We start from the raw sequence: 27720 nt of genomic DNA on the forward strand, positions 1-27720 counted from the left end.
GATATGGCATACAAAATTATATACCAGGCGATACCATTGTGGCTAAGGGAGACAAGTTCAGTCTCAAACTATGCCTTAAGAATGATTTTAAGGAAAAGAGATGCAAAAGGTTCTTTAATCTTGGGTAGTAGGGAGATTTATGTATGCTCAGGTTTGTATGCGTCAGGACATACGTCACCGAGATGTTGGGCAGATATTTGAGCAACATAAGGTTGGACCATTGGAAAATAGCTAAAAGAGTCTTACGGTACCTATATTGACAAAAGACTACATGCTCACATATCGGAGGACTGATCAGCTTGTGATCATTAGGTATACTGACTTTGATTTTGTTGGATGCCAGGATAGCATGAAATCCACATCAGGCTATATCTATATGCTTGCTGAGGGAGTCATTTCTTGGAAGAGTGCTAAAACAATCTCTTATACCCTCTTCTACTATGGCAGCAGAATTTGTAGCATGCTATGAAGCATCTAATCACGGAATATGGCTACAGAACTTTCGTCACAGTGCTATACATAGTGGATACTATTGATAGACCATTTAAGTTATTTTGTGACAATAAGTCTATGGTGTTATACTCGAACAACAATAGGAGCTCGACGAGCTCAAAGCATATAGACATCAAGTTCCTAGTTGCGAAAGAAAGAATACAGAGTGGAAGTTGTCCACAGAGCATATTGGTACAAACTCCATGATTGTAGGATCCGCTTACTAAAGGATTGCCACCCAAAATATTTCATGAGCACACTGCTCGTATGGGTGTCACATCACTTCAAGATATTTAAGTTGTTCATGATATACAGTTTATGTGGGAGTTTGTAATTTTAATTGCTCATGTTAAAGACATCTTTAATCATTCAGTTTATGGTTGTTAAAGGTCATTTTCTGCATAAATGAGCCTTGCAATTTTATTTTTGCACTATAATTCTATTATGAATTGATCTCACTAAAGTTGAAGGAGGACCAGTTGGAAATCAGCATGTTAGAGATAACATTGCACGAAATTTTCATGTTGCGCATCCACATCATGATCCATGTTATTTAGTTATGTCAATATTGTGACCATTGATGGGTCGAGTTACGATAGATACAACAAAGGCTGCCTTGATCTTCATTTGATATCATTGATGGACTGGATTGATTTATAAATACATTAAGAAATGACAGTAAAGTCGAGCTCAAAATAATTCATAATCATAAGGTTTGTACATATAGCCCATGTGGGAGATTGTTGGATTTATTAACCCAATAATGTTGGATCCTTAATCCAATGTTGGGATTATATGTAAAATAATTATGAATTATGAACTGTCGAAGTTTAGGCCTAATAAAGTGATCAAATAAGGTTTCAGTAATTTAGGTCTTAATGTATTTGATAGGATACGAGCCTTTAATGAGTTAATGGTAATTTCAATTTTAGTGATGTGCTGAAATTGAAATACCTATTATTATATGTATGCCGTGGTCCCTAGATCACATGGTACTTCAATATATCTTCTAACATCCCATTATCAGTGGGATTTTAGAGAAAAAAACAAACTAAAGGAAACTCTTTGCAAACATGTCGATCTGGAAAGTTGTTGACACAATTCCATTGAGTTCCCTTAGCTATGGATTCAGGTATGCTTCTGCATTTATGATTATCGTATTTCTTATTTGATTTAGCATGATTGGTTCTAATATTGATAGTGATTGTTATTTCACTATACAGTATTTAAATCCTAACAAATCTTACCTTGGTCTAAGGACTCATTGGTAAACAATTCAAAACTACATTCAAGCACATAGAATAAGAGTCCCCAAAATCCAAAACAGACCAAATAGAGTTACATAACCTACTATCACATTGCGTCATAAAATTAGATAGTTGATGAAAAATAGATAATTGATTCATAAATATTTAATGAGGTAGTGTTAAAGACTGAATCCCTGGAGAATGACTCGTCGATAAAATTATAACAATATTTTCTTTAGGAATAGCAATTTGTTCAGCATAGAGATCATCATCGCTCAAGTAATAGGGTTCATACGGGGTTCACCGAAAATTATTTTCAATTCGTTCCAAGCAGGGTCTATGTGTCAATGATAAGCATGAGCAAATAGATTCCCCTGCACTAGGAAAAGGTAAAGCTTAATCAACGGATAGGAAATGAAATTTCATTCATGAATAAACCTATTTAATGCCAAATACATTTTCCGACGTAAATACACAATGCATGCATGGATTTCTACTAGCCAACACGAAAAAATTGGCGAGCAACTTTCTGTGCAATTACCCTTCCTATCTCGCACCATAAATCATCGTCAATGAAAAGCAGTTTAGAACATGGAAACCAATGGGGACGGTTAATGAGCTATGTGAAGGTGGCATGATGCTCCTTGAACTGGTTCAAACAACAGTGTCCAAAATGGTAGTATCAACGAATATTGAACCTGTCGTTCATGGCCGAAATGGCATCCAATGCGGCTCTTTGATTTAGTTGTAACACAAAGCGTGATGTAGCTAATTTTGTAAGGAAATTTGGAAATGGGTGTTCAGACTAGCTTCCTTCATCACATATGTATATATAGAGTAAATTACATTTTGCCATCCGAATTATGCTCGTTTTTATACTTTGGCATCTAAACTTTTTTTGTGTCAACTTACCATCTCAACTTTGCAAAATCTGCACTTTGCCATATATGATCATTTTTTTGTTGATTTTTTTGGCGAAAAAACATCACATGCTTTCCATATGTGAAAAATATCACATCACATAACCCTTAAATATCATATTTGCACTGCATGTGATGTTTTTCCTACAAAAAATTTTGTGAAGAAACAGTTATAAATAGCAAAGTACAAAATTACTTAAAGTTGATATGGTAAGTTGACCCAAAAAAAAAAGATAAATGCTAAAGTATAAAAAATATCATAGTTTGAATGACAAAATATAATTAACCCTAGCAAATTCTAGGGTATTGCCCATTAAATACTAATAGGTGGAGAATGAATAAATAGGGGATCAACCATATAAACTAAAGCCAACCACTTTGGAGGATAAACCCATTCACAAGCTTAATGTAGTGGCTCTCCCTTACATGTAATCGATGTATGCTTAAATCCATAACAAGAGACCAATATGTATTGCAATTGTTTGTAGTACAATATTCTTATGATGAAAGCTGTAATATATAGTAACAAATTAATTGAATAAATAAGTATATGGTTGCTAATTAATAATTATATGTATATGCTAAATAATGCATCAACTAATTAACTACAACAAAACATACATCAAACATACAGTGAAATTAAGTATATAATAATAAGTTCATAAAAATAAACAATATAACATTAAACACTCGCTTAAATATAGCGTTAATGCCATATGAACATAAATAACATGCTTCAACAAAGCATTCCTTGAGAAGAAGAGGAAAATCAGACGAGCCGTAGAAGCAACTAACATCCCTTACACTTTTGCTTCTGCAAACTGCTGTGGTGCTTACTTTGTCAACTTCTTGCTCCATCCTTATGAGCAAAAAGAAGAGATCATCACAGTCTATGGCAGTGGCGAAGCCAAAGGTGAAAACTTCAACCATATATCTCAATGCACATTTTTTCAGTTAATAATAGGCACCACGTTTTCGCTCGTTCTAGCTGTGCTAGTTTATGAAGAAGATATTGGGGTTTTCACTATCAAAGTGGTAGCTGATCCGAGAGCATGCAACCGCGTGGTGATATACCGGCCAATAGCCGACTTGATATCACAACTTGAATTGATTTCTTTGTGGGAGAAGAAAACAGGGAGAAGATTTAACAAGGTTCATCTCCCAGAGGAAGAAATGGTGACCCTTTCAGAAAGTAAGTATAATTCTGAGATATTCTGATACTTCATGCACATGCTAGATTCAGACACCGTGTGTATCTTAATTCATGATATGTGTGTGTGTGTGTGTCAGAGAGAGCGAGACACGGGTAGTGTTAGAGGATACTTTGGAATAATTTTGACAAATAAAATACTGATTACTTGATTTATTGCAGCTCTGCCAGATCCTCAGAATATACCAATCTCCATCCTTCACAGTGTCTTTGTAAAGGGCGTAACAACGAACTTTGAGCTTGGGGAGAATGATTTTGAGGCTTCTGCATTATATCCAGACCTGAAAGTGACTAGCGTTGACGAGCTACTTGACATTTTCCTGTGCAATCCGCCCAAGCCTGTTAATTCAGCATTTCCATAAAAGTTTTTTAGAAAGTTAAGATAGTCGTTGCTCATTATCTTGTACACTTGTGGCAAGATTGTTTCTCGATTTACCAAGAGTTCATTGATTTATGTATTTATGCTGTAATCAGAAGGTAATAAAGATTTAATGACTGGCAAGATTACCTTAAAGGAAAGAAACAACAAACAAGAAAAAATATATATACATTTTACAGGTGATACGGTTACAGACAACTAAGTGTTAACTTGGAAAGCAGGGTGCAGGAGCAGATGATGCATGGGTTGATATTTTGCACAAACCTCGCCTCTTTTCTTCATTTTCTCATTTTCTTCTTCCCTCCATGATGGAATATAACAAAGACAGGCATTCTGTCAGCATCAAATAATTCCTAAAGACTATGGTTACAAGAGATCTCACTCTTAAGCTAAATTCGTCATTAGATAAGACAGTTCACATGAGAAAAATAACTATAAACAGAAGGAAGATTTTCCTTGTTCACATCAACCTTTCTCATAAGTTGCAAATGGTGATCGTAGGCATATAGGTCATTGACTTTGGACCTGAAAACTAATTCAGCATAAATTCCCACACAATAAACTGAAACCAAATTTCTCATGCAATCCACTGTAGTGATACTACATTGCTTTTCCCAACCTTCACCACCTAAACTCCTCAAGGTCCACACATTAATTTGGTTCATGTGTTGACGACCAAGAAATGCCCCCCATTTCAAATATCCGATCATGAATTCCGCCAGTGTTTGGGAGTGGTATCTTCTCAAACTTTTCAACATCCACTGGCATTGATACAATATACTCGTTATTGTTTTACATAAAGTTTCTGGAAATTAAAGATGACAAAGGCACGACGAAAGAGTACAATACAACTTGTATGGGCCAAACTAGAGCAACATTCAATGGTTTGATTGTTCTTGATAACTGTATGAGGAGAAGAGGACAGATTGTCTTGAACCCTGTCACTAGGGAGCTGAAACCAATTCTGTTGGTGCACTTGTTTCAGGATGACTTAAGGTACATTGGCTGCGAGATTATGAACATAGAGAGTCGATCATGGAGAGTAGTGGATGGACCTCCCTCTGGGTATTTGTAAAAAAAAACATTCGAACTCAAATCCAACTTTCGATTGAGCCATTCATGATAAGATTTAATACTACGATTCAAAATGGCTCCAACAGAATGGAATGTTTGTCGAAGGAGTAAACTCCCAAGTAACAATAACCAAAACAAGGAACCGCGTTGCCCTAACTCAACGTGTTCCCATGATCGCTAGTCGTTCCTCATACTGATTCATTGTAGAAACAGTACGAGAGATACGCTTCAGCAAACCAGGAACTTGCTCCCTTGAACGTTAATACATTGGCAGGTCCATCCATTGGAATGTGTCGCAACAAGACCCCTATATGGCAATATTTCAACTAAGCAACATTAGAACAATCGTTTATTACAGAACATGGTGTGATAGAAGAAACTTAGGACATATTGCAGCTTAATATGTATGTTGAATGATTTTCATGGATTTGTCGAAGTCCACGATGTCCTAACAACAAGTTCCATGCCACAGTTGCATAAACCTAAAAAAATAATCCTCATTTGATGAGGTCTGAGGTATACAATTGCTTCTAGACTAAGCATTAAAATTGCTTGACGAGCAATGAGCCAGGCACCGTTCTCCTTAGACATAGTTTGAGAATAATTGAAAAATGTTAGAACAAAATGCATTCCAACAAATAACAAAAAAAAATGTTAAATTGACAAAAATAACAATAGTCAATTTAGAACTGGTATTATTTTTATAGAAATATCAAAATAAAATTTTTAAATAGCCAAAACTACTACCATAAAATTAGAAAAATTCCTAAAATGGAAGAAAACAAGAGTAGATTGCAAAGCTAGAAAAGGGACAGAATAAAAGGTGAAAATACAAAAATCTAGAAAAGTTGAAACTATGCAATAAATAGAATGAATAACTGAATAAAATAATAAAATTATTAAACACAAATCAAACTAAAGAATAAAAGTAAAAAAAGAAAGAGCACATATGATTAGAACATTATCGACATCAAGATATGGTGCATCTGTTCTTTTTCAATATAGTTGAGATGAGGATTTCTATAATCAAATTATAATTTTATACATACATATATTTATTTGTTATGACTATACATTCAACATTTCAAACTTTCTATGGAGGTCTATGAGGAATCACCAATTTTTGCATTATTAACATTATTTTGAATAACAACTGATATGAGACCAAATATAATACAAATTTAACATAAGTATACCTCAAATAATAAAATTTTGAAAGAAAATTGAAATGTTGAAAATAACAAAACGTATAGAGAAATTATAAGAAAGCAAAAAATATCATATCATATTGATTACTAACTATTGAGACGATAAGAAGATATTGAGAAGATACCTCAATGACTCAGAAAAAACTACCTTAAGCAACAAAATGTCACCTTAAAAAATCAACATATGCAAAGTCATGTCGTTTTTGTAAGTTCATCAATCACAATTTGTTTAAGTAGAATGACAATAAGAAAGGTTCCAAAAGGGAAAACAATGATGATCTTATATTAGAAAATAAATAATACAACCTTAGTAACAAATGAAATTAAAAAAATATATATTAACAAAAAACACAATGATGTCTGTGGTGAACTTGGAATGAATAAAATTTACATAAAGAGAAAAAGAAATGCTTTTACATAAAGAGAAGAATAATAAAATTTCGATGATAGAGTACAATGATGTCTATAGGGCTTGGAATATAAAGAGAAGAATGAATGTTTTTATATGGTATTAAACATAAATAAGGCAATATGCATAATAAGAGGAGAGTGATTAATTGGTGATTTAAATAATTTAAATTATAGAAAATCAATAGAAAATTTTCAATCTAATTAAAAATTTTAAAATTAGGAGAATTTAGTTTTTAGTCAAAAAAAAATTTCAATATATATTGATGTGTATAAAATTAAGTTGGCCCAAAAATATCTAAGTGGCCCAAAAAAGTAGAAAGCAATGGAAGACTCAAGGTACCCACGAGATCCAAGACATCCCACGCCCATAACGCTCCTAGGAGGCCAAAGATGGCCCAACTCACAGTCTAACTAGCCATGTCCAAATAGCCCATGTAGCATAGGAAGAAGGAAGGAGGCTTAGGACATCCCTTGACTCGGACCATGATTAAAGTCCGAGAAAACATTCTGCCCAAAAGGCCCACACACTATGACAGTTCACACTCCACCATGGCATCTAGTTGACCTAGGTGTCAACAACCACCTCGAAGCACATAAGCCCTAGGAGTCCCACACGTGAGCAAGGAGGGATTCCCTGGCGGCTGGGATTCCTTGAGGACGAGGAGTCTCCCAAGACAAAGATGACTCCTACTAAAACACTCCTAACTATAGATAAGGATGATTTATCCCTTATCCCAATCATCCCAACTAATTTTGGCAAAATTCTTGGGAGTGGAATAAACTTGCAGCAAACGAGGATACTCCCCCTATAAATGTAGGTTTAGCCCTCCATACAGGGGATACCTCTAAACACCTCTCTTACTATCTAAACTATCCCATAAACTCTCTTTAAACATATTATCACTTGTTCTTGCATTTTTCACCAACTTTATTCATTATATCTCGATTCTTAATTAAACTCACCTATTTTTTTTTGTTTTATTTTATTTCGAATCCAATACTAACACCCCAACACCTTTTTTACATGTCTCCCATTCAGAATTTGAATTCGCTTCGGCACAAACTTTGAACAATAGTCCATATCCATTGGACCTATATACTTTTTGCGTGCATTACATATAATAGATAGATTAGATTAAAAAAATATTAAATTTATATATAACAAAGACAATAAAATGGTAGCGAATAAATAAACACATACAAAAGAACAAATAATATGATGTACATATCTAAATTAAAATCAATTTATATAATAAATAGTATTATGTAATTAAAAAATATGAAAAAATGTATGAGTCAGTGAAATATCTTCGAATAGCAGTTTCAATTAAGAAACTTGATTGACTATCAATGAGAAATTTAAAATTTGAAAAATATGGAAAGAATAAAATATCTTATGTTTTTGTTAGAAAATATATTTACCATAGATATTTTAATAATGCATAAATTTTGGAAATTAAATACTGAAAGTTTGAAAGATCATAAAGGTGGAGTTTGAAAATTAATTAAAGAAAATAATCTTTAATATTCTCCATAAATATGAAACAACCAATTACCATAATCGAAACAATAAAAAAAATCAAAATCCTAAAAAGCAAGCATTAGGTGAAAATTCAAAAATATAATATTACTGAAAGATGATTATAATTAATAAGAGATTAAATTTAAAAAATGTAAGGAATATTAGATTTTTTATATTTCAAAAATCAAATTACTAATTTGGTACCACTATATAAATATATATATAACTATAAAAAAATTAAATATGTTAATTATTGTTAGAAAATATGTATGGACTAATTTAATTATTACTTAAATTATATTTAAAAAATTTAATTATGTGAAAGTAATTTCGATTCAATGATTTCCAATTATTATTATTTTTATTTATTCATGCATTTTCTTACATAATTAAATAGTTCTATATGAATCATTGATCTCAATTGCAAGAAAAAAAAAAAATAAACAGCATCGACTAATATTAAAAATATATGGTTACATATGGTAGGTTTTAAAATAAAAATAATTTTAACATAAAATTTATTTAGAAATTAAAATGAAAGTAATCATCCACAAATATATATTGGGTGGGAAAATATATAAGGAGATTATTAATATTGCCATTAATACTTACCATTGATATTTATCTATCAATTAAGTATTTTTATAATTAAATAAATTCTAATTCTAAGAATTATTTGGTCAAAAATTGAAGAATTTGGATCAAGACCCCCTTCAAATATATATATATATATATATATATATATATATTAATAAATATATGTTATAATCAATTAAGGAGATTGTTAATATTGTGAATAATACTTACCATTAATATTTATCTACCAATTAAGTATTTTTATAATTAAAAAAATTCTAAATTATAAAAATTCACTATTTGGTCAAAATTGAAGGATTTGGTCAAAAGAAAAAAAAAATAATAGATAAATAGATATTATTTAATTTAAATATATTTTAATAAATTATATTTATTTTTAAAATATCATAATTAAATATCAAAATACCTAAAAAGTATATAAAATTTTAAATTTAAAATAAAAAATTGCAATACAAACGCTTTCTGAGTTTAAATATTCACATGAATATAAATAAAAATTAATTATGATATGATATATTATTAAATAAATTCAATTATTATTTATTATAGAAAATATTAATTAAATATTAAAATACCAAAAAATATATCAACTTTTTAAGTTATATTATTTACTATAAGTAATTTTAAAATTAAAATTACTATTGGTTGTATTTAAAATAAAATTTTATATTTTTCTATTATTTTTAAATTTTTGAAAAATTAAATTAATTTTTAAAAATAATTTTTTTTCCTCTTCCAAGTTTTTTTTGTTTGTTTCTTCTTCCCACCACATCGTCGCCTCGCCTTCGGCCACCACCGTCAGCCATTACACAACGACACCCAGATCTAGGCCTAGGATGTCATGCTTTCGCCCCAGATCCTTCGTGTGGTGCTGCAACGTCCTCTCGTTAGATCTGAGCAACGGCTATCGCCAGAGAAGTGGGTGATCACTGTCGCCCAAATCGGAGGAATCATAGGAGACAACGTAACTGCTTAGACCAAAGTCTGCTCCGCCCATAGAGGCAGCATCGATCATCGATTTATAATATAATATATATTATATATGTATAGTGTATGTATATATAAGTGTACATATAAAAAATATATATATATTAAATTACTGGATAAATTGCATAAAATTCTCTATATTTTTAAAATTTAGCTAGAAACCCACATGTGTTAAAAATATGAGCAAAATACCCTCTATGTTTTTAAGATATTGCATACTCTCTCCTTCCATTAGGTAAGACCTAACACCGTTAATATTTTGTTGAATTGACCGTTATGCCCTTCTTATAATAACCATTGATCTTCAATTGTAAAAAATGAATAGTCGAAAATTGTAAGTAATTTAAATATATTTTTATTTATATATACAATATAATATGAATATGGATATATCTATAGCAGCTGCAGCCGTCGCCCAAACTGTCCTGGATGACGATGCCGTCGCCCACGCACAAAGGGGGCGAAGACGATATCACCCCTGCAAAAGAGGGTGACCTCGCATCGCCCCCTCATCATGGGGGCAATATTTCCCTGGATCTAGGGCGAGCTCTGTCACCCAGCCTAGTCACCAACAAAGAAGAAGAAGATAAAATAAAAAAAATTAAATATTGTCTCGTCATTGTGGGGGCGACATTGCTCTGAAAGTCCAGGTTTTGGGAGACAGAGATCGACTTCCGTCGCTCAGTCTTCTTCTCCGTCGCGACGAGAAGAAGAAGGTAAAAAAGTATTTAAAAGAATTAAGTAAATTTATTTAATTTGACAAAATTAAAAATAAGAAAAAAAATATTAAATGTTTAATCTAAATATTATAATAATCTTAATATAATATTTTATATAAGTTAAAAAAATTGATACAATTTTTAGGTATTTTTATATTTAATTAGTATATTTAATAAATAAATATTAAAATATATTTAAATTAAATAATAATTTAATTTAATTAATAATATTTAATATTATATGTGATTTTTATTTATATTACCATAGATTTTTAATTTAAAAAATAAACTTTTAGTATATTAATTTTTGTATTGTCATTTGTTAATTTAAGATATGTGCCGGGGAGGGGGGGGGGGGGGGGGGGGGGGGTATGCAATTTACCCTAAATTAGTTGAGGTTGGATTATTCATTTTTTAACTATTGAAAATCAGCGATTGTTATAATACGGGCAAAACGGGCAAGTTAGTAAAATATTTAACGCCGTTAAGCACAATAAGGAAAGGAGAGAGTGTGTAATATTTCAAAAAATACATGAGGGTTTTATGCAATTTACCCTATTATAAGTTAGACTAACTTAAATATCCGAGTAAATTGCATAACTCCTCCTGTGGTTTGATGAAATAGCACGAAATCTCCCCATATTATATTTATAGGTAAAAAAACCCTGTGTTATGGAATAAGCAACGAAATACCCCCTCTATGTTAGAATTGATGGAGAGTGTGTGTCACATGTCTAAAATACGAGTGAAATTCCTATGTAATAGTTTATGACATTATTTCATATCTCCAAAAAAATTAGTCTATTTTGCCCTTTTCTTTGATATAAGAGAAAATGAATATTTTAGTTTAGATAAACTTAATAAATTATATATTATTAATTAATTTAATTTAATTTTAAATTTTAATTGATTATATTTATATATAAAATATATTAACTAAATATAAAAATACATAAAATGTATATAAAAGTGTAAAATTTAACAGGTTATTAGCAAATCACAATGCAAAAATTAATATACTAAAATTCACTTTTAAATTAAAATTTATATGAATATATATATAAGTCACTTATAGTAATTATATATCATTAACTAAATTAAATTATTATTTACTTAAATATATTTTAATAAATTTTATTTACTTATAAATTAAATTAAATATATTTTAATAAATTTTATTTACTTATAAAAAATACCAAAAAATTATATCAATTTTTTAATGTTATGTTAATTTCTATAAAAAATATTTAAATTAAATAAATAAATTATTTAATATTTTAAATTTTGAAAAAAAAACAAATCATTTTACTTTGTTTTTTTCTAAAAATAGAATGTTTTTTTTGGTCTTCTTCTCCATCGTCTCCTCATTGGCTCGCTGTTCACTACATGCCAGTGATGGAGCCTGGGCAACGGAGGCCACCCTTCTTCTTCGAGCAACGTCTCCCCTAACGTAATTTTAATTTTTATTATATTTATTTAATTAAATAAAATAAATAATCAATCAAAATTGACAAAATAAATTAAATTTGAATTTACATAAATAAAAAATAATGGATATAACAAATTAATTAAAGAAATAACCATTTATTAAATAAATAAGTCTAAGTAAGGGTATTTTAATCGATCCATATTTTAACTACAAAAAATAATTTCCCTAAGGCACCGAATCTTAGTATATAGTATAGATATATATTTTCCGATCGTTACATTAGTACTTGTAATTACTAACTTAATATTAAATATCGATAATAACAAGTAATAAAATATTAATCAATGCATAAATTACAATTAGATTAAATTAAAGGCTAATTTTGAGAAAAAAAATATTTTTCTTTGATATCATGGGCTAATGTTAAAGTGGTAGCACAACAAAAAAAAAAAAAATACAATATTTAACTATGGGTAATTGACATAATTAAAAATAAAATAGTTATAGTAAATAGTCATTGACCACAGTAATGCAATGCTTATTGGCCGTGGTATCTTAGAGGGTGGCTAAAAGTCATAACAAATATTTTTAACATGGCTCTTATTTATGGCAAATAACTTTTTTTTGTGAAATATCTATATTTTTGCATCGATTTTATGCAACTGTGATTAATAAAAATTACTTATCACGGTTTCTACTTCATAGCTATCAAAATTGTAATGAATAGTCATTTTTTTTGCTTTTTTCTAGTGGAGGGAGACGTGCAATAGCAAATTTGAAACAAAAAATTATTGGAGAAATTAAACCTTGTTATCAACTCTAAAGAGATTAGAAGTACATCTTTCGAGGGGAATTAGTGTAATGTACTCGGGTTATGTAAAATTACAAGTATAACCCTTGAGTAGTGTTAGTGGATGTACCTAGATGAGAGTAATATGAAGTATTTAAAATTTTAGGGGATGCAAATGTAATTTACCATAAAAATTAAAAATTGTGGATAAGTGCGAATTAAATATGGTAACAACTGATTATATAAGAATTAAAAATAATTATAAAATCATCAAAAGCTACAGTCATTAAATTTCACAAGATTCTCAAAGTAATTTACACCAAATTAAAAACATTGAGAAATCAATGGTCGAAGGGCCTAAGTGTAAAATCAATAATCCCAAGGGGGTGAAACCGCAAAAAGGGAAAACATTTGTCCTTTTTTAGCCGTTTCTGATTGTGAGTAGTATTCTTGGAGATTCAATACATAAAAACCCCAATTCACACAAACAACAGAGTCACATACACCTGAGTTTCTGCCTCTGAGTAACCTCAATTTTCTTTTCTCACACTTCAATTCACGCAGGAATACACGTGCAAAAATGGTGGGAGAAGAGAAACGGCATCAGATGATGCAGAATTTGTTCGGGGACCAATCGGAAGAAGAAGATGAGGAGGAGGAGGTCGAATCCGAGCACGAGTCCAATCGTCAACCTGACTATGCCTCCGTATGAGTGATTTCATCTTTTTGTCCCCCTTATCAAATTCTCATTTTTTGCTACTCAATTCAGGGTTATCGGGTGTCAATGGTGCATGTTGTGGTACTTGAATTTGTGTGTACAGGAAGAATTTTCAATTTAATTGGAAAAATTTATCTTGTCTTTCTTTTCCGTTTATCTCTATGCAATTGGCTCTCTCTTCCGGGTTTTCACCTGCTCCTTTTCTTTTTTTTTTTTTTTTTTTTGGTTTCAACTTTTTTTTTTTTTTTTTTTTTTTTTGGTTTCAAGTAAAAGTGCAGTTTGCTCTATTGTGGTTTATTTGATGTGTATTCACATATAAATTGCTGTGTGTATTGAGAATTTTCAAGTATTTATGCTTCTTGAAGAATCGTTCCGATCCATTCTTAAAGGTGTTTTATGGAAATATTATGTTATACCATTGCTAGTTAGTTTCATTTGAATGTAGTAGAACGCATTACATTTGAAAGAATTGAAATAACGAGCTCATTGTCTTACCTCTGTTCTTATTGTGATCTTATCTTTTCAGGATGAAGGGGATGGAGGACCAGAACATGAAGTTGAAGTTGAAGGTGAAGGTGAAGTTGAAGGTCAAGGAGAGGCAGAAATTGAGAGTGAAGGTGAACCTCGGGATCTTGATCCTTTACATGGAGAGAGCGAGGGTGAGCGAGAGAAAAGTTCTCAAGAAGTTGAAATAGGTGATCAAAGGGAAGAAAGTGAAGAAAGGTACTCGGAGAGTGATGAAAAGGAGGAATACGGCCAACGAGTTGTAACAAGTAGAAGGCGTAATGAAGTTGATAGTGGATCAGAAAGATCTGGGGAGAACCGCTATGTTGCTAATGAGGATGACGAAGTGAATCAGGCTAGGAGTCCTAGGTCAGTTGCTCATTTCTCTCATCCTCTGTCCTCTTTCCCAGTATAATCTGTTTGTTGATTACCCTCCTTCCTCTTTCTGTTTCCCTTTCTAGTATTGCTCCTGCCTATTTGAGAGTGGTAAATATGGAACTTTTCTATCTCCGGCTTTGAATATCTATAACTGCTGACTGATTTGCATTGCATTTTCCTTTTGTATCCTCTTGCCTCTTCTGTTATGCAGTCTTAAATACTTGATTGCTAAGTATCTTCATCAGAAAATATTTGATCTGTAATCTTCAATAGGAAATAACTAGGAAAAATAATATTCTAAAAGTCACTGCATCAGCAAGGGTTCTTTAATACCTTTTCCGGTCCAGTAAATAACCTTAACTGGTGCCTTTCAGTTTCCTTTCTGTTAATTATGGATGCATAATGTGGCTTTCATGTGCTATTGTTGTTGGCATTAGCGTAGGCTCCTTTTGTATTTAAAGGCCTTCCGGAAAAGTTTCTCATTCTTCCCAATTTGTGTTGCTAGATGTTCCTCATCTTACCCACTCTCTGGAGGTGTGTATCTCTCATGGGACTATTACTTCTTATCTTTTGAGTTTTGAGAACTTCTTGCGAAGGCTAAAAATGCTAGGTACCAATGTAGAATATCTGCTCCGAGGATCTTGTTCCTTTTTGCGGGATGGAGTTGTGTGGGTGTGCACTAAACCTGCCGTTCTTGATATTTTCTTGCTTGCATGCACAACATTAGACTCTAAACCCTTTTAGGAAGCATTTCAGCTGAAGTTTTTGCATCATTCGCGACACTTGTAAGAGATTAGTTCTTTGTGGTAGTTCAATTGATGCTTCTGAAAAGATTGAGAAGAATGGAAAGTAATGATGAAGAGGGCATAGAGCGCACAAAAAGAACAACTTTCCAAAGCTAGTAGTTGCCTAAGGCCCTAAGTTCATTTATGAAAATATCATGTGATCTTGGTCGTCTGTAATGTATTTATACTTTATATTTGTTTAAGATGTTCAGTCGTCTGGATTTTATGATCTGCAGTAGGTCAATTGGTGAGGAGAAAGAAGAGGATCAATTTTTGCAATCAGCTCCAGAGATTCGTGATGTTTTTGGAGACTCTGATGATGAAGAACAAGCAGAGTACGAAGTTCAGAACCAGATTGAAGACGAAAATGTTCGCATGATGCTCATCATAATAGTTTCAGTTATGCTTTCACTGTGCTATATATATGCATGAAATGTACTAACATATTTTCCCCCAACACAGAGATCACCAATGGACGAAGAGGGAAATTATGAGAAAGAATTGAGGCCGGAAGATATGATACCGGACGAAGATGCACCATATGACTCTGAAGAAGAGCGCATTGAGGCTAAAATTAAAGAAAAACCGGTTGGCCCCCCACTGGAGTTGGAAATTCCTCTGTGTCCTCCTCCAGCTGAATCAGACAAGGTTTATCTTCAGTGTGCTTGCCATTTCCAAGTCATATTCTGATCTGCTCTGATTCTTGATTGAATTTAAGTGGTCGGAAGTTATACCTGATTCATTTGCACAGATAGGTCCATTTCTGCTTCCGTATGGCAGTTCAGACTGGTGGATAAATAAATAGGCCTCACGCATTCTATGAAGCAATTCTTTTCTCTCTAAAAGTTCGGTGAACAAATTTTAGACTATGTGTGATGTTATATAGCCTCTATGGGTTGCTTTTGTAGCATATGCTTGAATTGCTTGGTAGCAAACAAGGAAAAATTGTAATTTGCGCAATGTTTATAAATTCGGCAGGATCCGTGGATTGGTCGGAAGTTATACCTGCTACATTTGCATAGATAGGTCCATTTCTGCTGCCAGATGGCAGTTCAGACTGGTGGATAAGTAAATAGACCTTACTCATTCTGTGATGCAATTCTTTTCTAACTAAAAGTTCGGTGAACAAGTTTTAGACTATATCTGATTTTATATAGCCTCTATAGGTTGCTTTGTAGCATTTGCTTGAATTGCTTGGTAGCAAACAAGGAAAATTTGTAATTTGCGCAATGTTTATAATTCGGCTGGATCTTGGATGAGTAAGGTAGAGAGTAAACTTTTAGCTTGTATTTACTTCTCAAGTTTCTAATTAATAAGGAAAAACATGTCTAGTCGGTGCAAGCGATTAACTGATAATTTAAAGCATCTGCTTCGGCGGTGCAAAACAAGTACTTTATTCTCGTCATGTACTTGTATATCTCTTTTATGCAATATTAAGTTACGTAACTTGTCTGCTAGGATAGCTCAATTGTGTTGGAGCTAGTGCACGTAGGAGCTTAGTTGTATATTCTCTCTTCCTCATGCAACTTGAGACATGACAAATATAGGCTACCTGATTTTAGAAATCTAAACAGTGATTTTTCTTCAAATGCAGATGAATATGATCAAAGTTTCTAATATAATGGGTGTAGATCCTAAACCCTTTGATCCCCACACATATGTGGAAGAGGATTTTTACGTAACCGATGAATCTGGATCGAAAAAAAGGATACGACTGGAGAACAATGTTGTTCGTTGGAGGAGGGTCAAAAAGCCTGATGGCACAACATCAGTAAGTGAATATGTTACGGCATTTGCATTTAGTTGGGACATGCGCACTTGCATTGACATGAAGGTCAAATGCTGCTGCTTTTGAATGGAATATCAAAATTTATTTTAGTAAATGCATTTACGGTCCTCCCCCTGTGGTTGCTTTTGTATGTTCTGTTCTTTCTAGAGCTTTTATTATATTTGTACTATAGCTCTGAGATTGAAATGAAACACAACCCTTGGTATTTGCTTTATGTGCATCAGTAGTTATATTTTGGAAACGAAACTAATATTAATGTGAATGTTTGTGACAAGGTCTAGAAAGTCTTTATGAGGTGTTATTCTGTCACTAATATCTTGACTGTCACTTCCGTATTTCAAAGACAATTTAGACTGAAGGATTTCCTTTACAATTCAACGGGCAAAACAGATTTCTAAATGTGAAGTATTACCATGTTAAGAAATCTAATAGCAGCACCCAGAGCATCTATGCTATCCTAACCGGAGAAACTGCTGTTTCTGCTTTTACACTTTCATCAACTAGGAAGTTTACTGCACAATGAATGCCAGTAAATGTTACCGATATGAGCGCATTAGGCTCATCAACTTGTGAGTGTACTGTAACTTGTTTCGTAACCCCTAATATTCAAACTCTAATCTGCAAACCAGCTGAATAAATAGCTTTCCATCATCCGTGTAATACAATACAGCTCTATATCCAGACTGCTCTGGTTTTCCTTCTCACTGTTCAGTTCTATTGTGGTCAAATGGCATTCGGGTTTTCATTTTGCGCAGGAATTGGTGCAATAATGTATCAATCTGGTTCTTTGTAATTGAAGCATATTGAATTGGGCGAAATTGCCGTATCTTTGGGCGCAGTCCTTTTGTTTATAACTGCATATTAATGGTGCTAGTTTCTGTAGATTGAAAGCAATGCTCGCTTTGTGGAATGGTCGGATGGCAGCCAACAGTTACTCATCGGGAATGAAGTTCTTGATATATCGAAGCAAGACGCACAACATGAACAGGCCCACCTTTTCCTTAGACATGGAAAAGTAAGATTTTCCTTACAGGTGGCAATAAATAATGCACGCTCCTTGAATATAATTTGTAGTAATTGGTAAATACAAAAGGGTCTTTATATTGAACTTCAAAAGGTGCCCTAGGTCCTCTGAGACCTGAAATTTCTTTTCTGGATGCTTATATTTCTACTACATGTAATGGCTGTCTTAGATTCATCAGCAGTTTTTATTCTGGACTGTCTTCACAGGGCATTCTGCAGTCTCAGGGGCGAATTTTAACAAAGATGAGGTTTATGCCTTCATCCTTAGCATCGAATTCGCATCGCTTATTGACTGCTCTCGTCGATTCCCGACACAAAAAGGTGTATAAAGTCAAGAACTGTATCACTGACATCGACCCTGAGAGGGAGAAGGAGCAAAAAGAAAAGGTATATTATCAGTTGGCTAGTTAATATATCTGGACATAAACCAAGTGAATTTTGATTCTTAGTTTCACTCTCTTATATGGTGTCTTAGGCTGTTAATCAATCAATTAAGGCTAATGAACTTCTTAGCCGGAGAAAGGAGAAGGTAAATCGGAAATATACACAACCCATCCGCCGGGAGCGTCAACTCTCTCCTGGTTTCCTAGAGGATGCACTTGAGGAGGTTAGAATTTTCATTTATTCACTTTAATTTTCTTCTGGCAAATATATGGAGAGTTAGAAACATTATCTTGCAGCATATGCGTTTTTTATTTCTTATGTCTAATGATAACATTTACTTAGGTCACACTACCACATATAAACTTTCTGTGTTATGAATATAATTTTCGGTTATTGTGTTTTCCTACATTAGGAGGATGAACCAGATTATTATGAATCTCGACGTTCTGCTGTCCGCCGACGCTTTGAGGAAGACCTCGAATTGGAAGCTCGAGCTGAAAAGCGCATAATTAATGCAAAGAAGGCACGCCATTACTACCTGACTATATCAACCTGAAACCATTTACAGCCCCCTGTCCCAACCTACAATCTCTTTATCCTTTCTTTTTGGTGATTTGTCTATTGTGCTTAATTGAAAAACTTCTGCTCTGGATTGCTTTCAGGGTCCAAAGGATATCCCTCGGAAGTCAGCACTGCCAGCTGCTAAATCATCTCGGCGGCCTGTGGACTTCTCTGAAAGTGAGAAGGAGGAGTCTGAGTATGAAACTGAAGGGGACGAAGGTGAGGGTTCTCCACCACACAGAAGGGATGAGGAAGCAGAGGAAGATTATGCAGAAGAAGATGAAGAGCATGAACAAAGAGAGGAAGAAGAGACTTATGATGAATCAGAAGAAGAAGCCGAGGTATGGGGTAGTGTTTCTGAATAAATGTTTGGACTGACTTTAGTGAGTGGAGGCAATTGGGTATAAAGATATGAAAATGATCAAATTAATTCAGTCTTTCCATTCTGGACTACCGACTAGTTCCTAGAAGGCCAATAACGTATAGTGCTATTTAAATGTGTTAACTGCCTGATACTAGAACTTTGCTTTCCAGCCAAGTTTAATATTTTCTGGAACTTGACTTCTTAATTAGGTTTAGCCTATCTTATCCAGTGTAAATTGGGGTATGTGCCGTGTCTGCTCATACTTGTTAGAAACACCTAAGTCAAGCACTGTTGTGGAAGGGAGGAGTAACCTAGGTCATGGTAACATAAAAGTTTAAGATCCTAAACCGCAGCTGCGGGGGGGCCTGTGGTCTTTGTCTTTCTCATCCTTTTCCCGGACCATAACAGGACAGCTGAACATCATGAAGCATATCTCCTCTCCCAACTCCAGCCACAAGCACCATCTTTGCTTTCCTCTCTTTCTCAGCCCAACTCTTCTTGTATTTCCTAGCATGTTCTCCACTCTACCTCGTTGAAGATGGGTGCCCAAGCAAATATCTCTAGCTATTTTTAGCGTCTTGACAGGATGAGCCCCAGTCAATTCGGTGCATTATTCTAACTCTAATGTGGCACTTAGGGGGAGATGGATTCTGCAACCTAGTAGCATCTGCCCTACAGAAACTGAAGATGTCATGTATATCTCAGAAATTTCAGGGTCGGATATGTTGATCTCGAGAATGTGGTGGAGAAAATAGTGGAATTTTGAATATTGAAAGCCCGAGAATAAATCAACTCATGGAGACGAAAAAAATCTTGACTTTTACGGAAAGGGAGTCACCCTAACCCTCTATAAAACTTGCTTGGTTGCTGAATAGATCATGTAAATATTCATGATTTAAGGCATATAATTGAAGTTTAGTCGAAGCAATTAACTTACTACAGAGAAAAATAGAAAGGGAGTTTGTTTGGTCGCAAAAGTGGAGCTTACCTTGTATGCCTTATGTTTCCTTTTAGATGATATCTGCAGATAGGATTCTTGACTGGAGAAAGGAAAGTACTGAAAATGGGGGAAAATGATGGCAGGATGTGGGGATATCAGTAACTGCAAAGTGATTCAATCATTTTGAACATCACAAATTTCTTTGGAGAAAATGTTAAATTTTGATATTTTTTGTTTGATCTCTTTGCTGATTAAAATACTAATCCCCCTGAAGTATGGGCTAATTTAATCTCTTGTGTACTTATTTTTAACCAGGAACCAAAGCACAAGGGTAGGGGTTCAGGAGGAAGCCAAAAAAGGAAGGACATTGAGTCAGATGAGGACTCTCCTCCGAGGAAAACTACAACTCATCGGCGAATGAAAATGGTTTATGAGAGTGATGATGAGTAAAGCAGGATAAGCTGCACAAGACAGTGAGTTTTAGTCCTTCCAAATTGTCTTACAATTTGAATAGAGTTCAGTTGTTTAAACATGATATTATGGTTTCCCATTCATAAGACATAAATCCTTTTTCAATTTAAACTTGTTAGTGCACCTGACATGATTCCTTATTACTTTGTGCCTACCAGATATATGTATGTACATTTGAACTAACATGCATATCAATGACATGCACACTCACGCCTAATGTATTTGTACACCAAAGCATGTTTAGCGAAATTTGCTTTTACCACCATATTTGACTTTGTAATGAATATGCATGTATGTAACAATGCCAAAGTTTTAAGGTTAATTAACACGGTATTGTAAACATCTCGATGAAATAGAAAATTCAGAACGCATTTTCTTTGAGTTCCACCTGTTCTTGCTTCACCTGTGTTATTTCTCTATAGTGTCTTACTGGTGATCTCATATACTATTTTGTATCTCTCCATGTTATTCTGAATTCCGCTATTGATCTGTTTCCTCCGCAATTCGTGGTGGAATATTCTCTCCACTTGGTGTCTCTTTTTGCATTAAAAGCATAGAAACGAGCATAAGAACATTTACTCTCATCTGCGCCTTTAGTACGCTGTGTATTATGCTATTTCAATTGTGTTCATTCCTTTCCATTTATTTGTTGAACTGAAGTTTATTCAGCATTTCTTAAATATATCTAATTCCTATTTTGCAGGAAAATCAGCCTAGGTGGTGTATTAACAGCGAATTGGGTGACCTCTTCCAGAGTACTTGTGCAAGCACAGGCAGCAAGATCCTCCGTCCACGCATATTTGCTGGGCACAGTGTCATCCTCGTACATTTTATTGTCCTTGTTAGCTTGTCATCAATTTTTTCATGTTAAACTTTAAGCACTTTCAACTGGGCGGAACTTTTTTTGCGTTTCACATATTTATTTGTAAATGAGGATTGTGGAAAGACTACATAAAGTTTTTCGTACTTAAGTTTCATAAACATTCTGCTGTGATCTAGGCCTGGCATGTTTCTTTCTTTCTGTTCATTAATACTATCACCCTTTTCTTTGGAACACGTCGCAGCATGTTGATGTATTTTACGGCCTAGAGATGTTAACCATTAAGCTATACTTCAATAGTATGTAGCTAGTAGTACGTGCTGCCCATTTATCAATAACCTCTCAATTTAAACTTTATCGATATATAATGTTGGATGTGAATGTATGGAGAAGTCTTATACTGCGCAGCCATTGTGTTTCATGAGTGTTTATAAACTGTAATAAAAGCAAGAAAGACAAGAGTGCATAGAAGATTTGCAGCAATTGTATGAGAGAAAAATGAAACACTCCATCAATTTTGCTGAACCTAAAAGATTTCAGTGTTGTATTTATTTCAACTTTTACAAACCACAAAACAAACGTTTTCCCACTCCCTGAGTTCTGGGGCTAAGTTCTTGAGTTTGGGATAGAAAAGTTAAGAACAAATCCTAAAAATTTCTGTCAACTATTTCTCCATATGCTTCAATAGAAATTGTTGTGGATTAAGAGGTTTGATGAGAAGATCATAAAACAGTAGTAGTCCTATCCATGTGCTGCCCATAGACGACCTTAAGCTTGAGATCCAATTATGTTTCAGCAACAATCAGTACCCTTTTCTTTTTCTTTAAACCATCCGGAGATGGGGAAGTTTTTGGGAGTCCCCGACCCTTCTTTATTAAAATTAGAAAGCGAGCAAATTTACAACAGGGAGTACTGACTCCCTATCATTTCTAAGAAGCTGTAAAAAAGGAGTACTACTCCTTTACAAATAGTCACCAAAAGCATAAATAAGGAGTACTACTCCCTTACAGAAAATCACAAAAGTATAAAGAAGTCCTACTCCCTTACAAAAAGAGCTAAAAGAGAGGACGAAGTTGGGGACAATGATCCAGTGTGTCAAAAAGTTTCTGCCACTACACTCGAATCATCGGTTCTAACTAGTACCTGCAAATCAAGCTACACAAGCAATCCAGGAATTATCACAAAAAGTTGCACCACCAATAATTGAGAACGACAAAATGAGAGAGGAACTAACTATACATTAGCCACATGAGACCTCGACTCTCTCTTAAATTATGAGATTTTAGCCTATAAAAGAGTGTTAGGCAGGAATTATGTAGCTGCAGATCGCGACAGCGCGCAGAAATAGCATAGATCAGTTTGTGCGCAGTAGCAAAACCAACACTAAGTAGTTTGTAGAAGCATACAATGTCAGACAACGCAGACAAAAGTAATAAGCGCACAACGCAGAACAACACTAAGTAGTTTATTTTTTTTCGTTAGCATCTCTAAATTTTAATTTTTGTCCAAATTTAGAGAATGATATACAAAAACTCCCAAAAGCACATACATATATAAATATATGAAGATAATTTTTTTGTCTTGGTTTGTGTAGTAATATTTGTGTCGTACTATAATGATAGGGCTACAAATACAAATGGAAAACTAGTTGTTGCATGCGAACTAACTGTTGAAGCAAATAATGTATGGTGGTGTAATAAAATGAACCGTTTCAACTAAATTATTTTTTTCCCCTTGGAAATGTCTGAATTCATCCTTTAACAAGTTGAATAGTTTGTAAAGTCATGATTGGAGAGAATTTCGATAACAATATGATTTTAGGACGAAATATTACTTTATAGGTGAAACACACTTTAAGTGTGTTTTGGTCTATTCATGCGTTAAAATTCTATTAGACATGGTGATTAGAAAGTCAATTGGATCGTCATTTTTGGGAACAATTTAGAAGTCTTTTATGAATGTGATATTATCTTAATAAATGTAGTAAGCATTCATCTGTGGCACCATATGTTTGTTGTGCTTACTATTTATGTTGAATGGTGTTTTAACGTCACAATAAATGCCCACAGATCAATTGAAAAACCCATGTAGTTGGGTTGGCTATTGGATAACAGCTATGAAACCAACTTAGGAGGGTTGGTCTGAAACGTTCCAAGTCGAGGATCTCGAGACTAGGCATCGAGAGTCCTATAGAGACTTGCATTAAGTATTGCATTCATTGGATGAGTGCCGCGTTTCATCAGCGACAGACATGAAATGTCAATGCAATTTTAGTGGATTAGTTAATAAGATTGTTAATTGATTGAACTGACTCGTGAAAATCGTCAAATGAAAACCTTGGAGGGTTGGTCAGTACGACTTGAATTCCTGGCTCTGATAGTACAAGATTAGTCCTTGGACTTGAGGAATTATGGCAGTCGCATGCATATGATGGTTATATCTTGGATTTGGCGAGAGATGACTATGTCTTCGATGTGGTCAGTATAAGCTTTATCCAATGTAGTCAGATTATGTATTGAGGACGGTGGATTTCAAGACAGAATCTATCCCTATCAGTATATGATGGATATATCTCATATGCGCTCTAAGATGGTTTAGACTCTCTAAGTCTATGACCATATTGATTGATCGAATAGGAAATGGTTTCCTTTGTTGATCAATAGAGTAAATACATCTCAAGTATTCAGTATAGTTATCTGGTACAGGATGGGAATCGCCGTCCAATTCCATGCCCTAGACTAAGGCCGGAAGATTGTCGACGGAAGGACCATACCTGTATGGAACTCGAGAGCCTAAACGTTTTGCCAATATTTATCTAGTATCTAGTGCCATGGACCGTTGCTAGACGGCCACCCATGGTAACGGGCGTTTTCGATTAATGGTTAATTGAAAATAATTAATTAAATTTGATTTAATGAATTATTTGTGTTGGACACAATGCCTAAATCTAGCAGAGGGTGAATCTAAATAGTCACACACAAATCACTATGGAATTGGTAAAATTAATTCGAGAAGAAACGAATTAATTTAATTGAATTAAATTAATTCAAGGAGAATATATAAATGATTGAATCATTTATTTAATAATCCATTTGATGGATGACTCAAGAATTAATTAATTGGACTAATTAATTTTTTGGGCTTAACACCTTTAAATTAATTGGATTAATTTTTTAGGTTTGACTTAATTAATTGATTGGATTAATCAATTAGAGTTGCGCTTAGATTTATTTAATTAGATTAAATAATCTTTGGAGTTAGTTGGGCTAAAATTAAGTTAATTAATTATTATCCAATAGACTTTGGTTGGGCTTAATTTAATTTGATTAAATCATGTCCGGTCTATACTTGAAGTCCAAGCCCATTTAAGAGAGACTGGAGCAAGTTAAGAAGGAGTTGAAACTCCTCACCATGATGAAGATAATGGGGTGGTTATTTCATTATGGTTGAAGGTTATATGCATGTGTGTATAGATTGCTTTGGAGGAAAACTTGGTAGTTATTGAACTTTAAATTCAATTGTATGTAATATACAAAATTACACACATATCCAACATAACCAACACACATGAGCCATGAAATTTTGTTGAATTTCTCTCTCAAAATATTCTCCTTTTTGTTCTATATTGAATTAGATTCAAGTTAGAACATAAACAATCTAAAAGCACTAAACGATAGTGTTAATTTGAAGTTGTTTTTCTTTTTGTTCTTTGTTCTATCTAGCAATAGAAAAAGAACTATATCTATTCCTTAATGTGGGTGCGGACAAATTAGAGGGTTCTAATTTGGATCGTAAAGTAAACAGAAGAGGAACGAAAATGAAAATAAATGCACGTTGTTGCTCATCTATAGAAACAAAAGGTAAAGTTACATGTTTTGTTTCATCATCTAGCCATTTGTCTAGCATGTTTATATGTTTATTATTATGCTTTAACAAATATGGAATACTGGAAAATTTCAAAGAGAAGACTCCTTTGAACCATTATAATTAATTTTTTTATTTCACGCTTACGCCGCATTCCCGAGCCATACCGATTTTTTCAAATTCTTCATTAAAGAACACAACCATGTTACATAAAACAGTCTTAGCATTTAGTTTTGGTTTGAATACGTAATGTGATTGTTTGGATAACACACCCATATCACTTAGCAAAGCTAAACCATGTCCAATTCATCTATTTTTTTAAAAAAAATAGATATACAATGACCAAAACAGCTAAGCCATGTGCTGGGCAAATGAATATTTTCGGCTTGGTCAGATGAACAATTTAAAACAAAACTAAAGTTTAGAGATGGTTGAATGCTCATGTTAAGAAATGAACTTTAGGGACTAAAACGACTTTAATCACAAATTTAAGGGACCAATTATAATATTTACCTTACTTCTATTAATTTTTCTAACACGCCTCTAATTAACAATAGATTCATAACTTTTGCTTAAAATTTCATAACATTTATTTTTTAATTTATTTTTGTTTTAATTTTTTAAAGTTTAGATTAGTATTTTATAGATTAGTTTAAATTTTACCGTGCCCTAATAAATCATTTTTTTCTTGAAGTATTTAAAGATCTCTTCTAACAAATAATCATGTAGAAATATTATTTTTGTATTTATTTTTTATTATGTATATATTTATCACTGTCTAAGTAGTTTAGAGGTATTAGGACTATTAAAGAATTTTTTTTTATTGAATTTTATTCTTCTATAACTAATTCTTATTTATGATTAAAAAAATATTACTTAAATTAGAATACGAGTGTCTTTTCATAATGGGGAACAAACACTTAAATTCATACTTTTATAATAGTATAGATATAGATATGTACTATAAATTATATATTTATACTAAACAATATGTTTATCTATATTCTATATATTAATATTTAATATATTTATATATACTAAACAATAAAATACTATGAAGTTATGTGTATTTATGGGCATTTCGTGGTCCTAATTTCGGGTTATCCTATTACTCATTTATCACATGCAATAAAGTAAACGAGGTCTTATAGGATTGTTTGTCCCTTTAGAGTAAATCGAATATTTTTGAAACAAACATGATAAGAGTAAAATTTTTACCTCAAAATTGCGATCTAGGATGGTTAGTTCCATAGTTGGTTCTAGCAATTTTTATACTTAAAGAAGTTATAACTAGCCGCTCTAACCAATTGAACTACAATCCCAGGGCAATAAGGGATCTAGCAGAAAATTTGGTTCATTTTTATGTTCGTATTGGATATTTCTGAATGATTTTGGGGAGTTATACCATCTCATGGTAGATTAACGAATGATTGTGCCGAGATGGATTTGAATTAGCATGGACATATTGCCATTGAATTGACGACAGTCCAACCCCATTAAATATTTTGAATTTGTTATTATATATTATATATTTTAAATATAAAATAATATTTTATTCTTAAAAATTAATCAAAATCGTACCTAAGACACGTGTAGTACACCACCAGAGTTAAGGGACAAATTGCTTCATTTGTAAAAAGATATTAAGGTAATTTGCTATTTTTAGTATTTTACATATTTCCTTCATCACATGAGAGTTGCATGTATTTTTTTCCTTAATTTATATATAATATATATATTATATAAATCATTGTTTTTAGAATAAGAATTATATGTCAAATTGTTATCAATAATTATAAAATAAAATGGTAAGAAAAAAAATAGAGAATTGAAATGGTTTAGAATCATTAGCCAAATAATAAATTTAAAATCCATGTATCTGAAATCCTTGTGTGGATTTTAAGTTCATTTGACTAATTAATAATTCTAAATATGGATGACTTTTAAATTTTTTTCGAATGCAATCATTTGAAATCCGTTCTTCAAATTTTTTTTCAAATTTAAATCCATCAATTCAAATAAACCGCAAAGGAATCAATGTAATCTCCATTCATTTATTACCTCTGACCAATATTCTCTTTTTCCCACCTGTTTTATTTTATGAGCACAGCACAGCTCACAAAAGACCTACCAA

The 27720-nt window shown here is 32.9% G+C and overlaps 1 protein-coding gene across 1 annotated transcript; it reads left to right on the plus strand.

The window, feature by feature from the left end:
• Nucleotides 13429-21929, plus strand: LOC105157980 (protein LEO1 homolog). Its single transcript, XM_011074559.2, has 12 exons — nt 13429-13691; nt 14230-14576; nt 15607-15739; nt 15833-16018; nt 16965-17141; nt 18043-18174; nt 18390-18569; nt 18658-18789; nt 18979-19089; nt 19229-19468; nt 20747-20904; nt 21606-21929. The coding sequence occupies exons 1-11, from the start codon at nt 13566-13568 to the stop codon at nt 20879-20881; spliced, it is 1899 nt and encodes a 632-aa protein (XP_011072861.1). The 5' UTR covers nt 13429-13565; the 3' UTR covers nt 20882-20904; nt 21606-21929.

The sequence above is a fragment of the Sesamum indicum genome, linkage group LG3, assembly GCF_000512975.1.
Source record: "Sesamum indicum cultivar Zhongzhi No. 13 linkage group LG3, S_indicum_v1.0, whole genome shotgun sequence".
NCBI lineage: Eukaryota > Viridiplantae > Streptophyta > Magnoliopsida > Lamiales > Pedaliaceae > Sesamum > Sesamum indicum.

Excerpts from the sequence above, each read along its gene's own strand:
- LOC105157980 (XM_011074559.2), top strand. The coding sequence starts at position 13,566 with ATGGTGGGAGAAGAGAAACGGCATCAGATGATGCAGAATTTGTTCGGG. Across the intron at positions 18,570-18,657 it reads AGAAGGAGCAAAAAGAAAAG|GCTGTTAATCAATCAATTAA; the intron begins GTATATTATCAG and ends ATGGTGTCTTAG. Across the intron at positions 18,790-18,978 it reads TAGAGGATGCACTTGAGGAG|GAGGATGAACCAGATTATTA; the intron begins GTTAGAATTTTC and ends TTCCTACATTAG.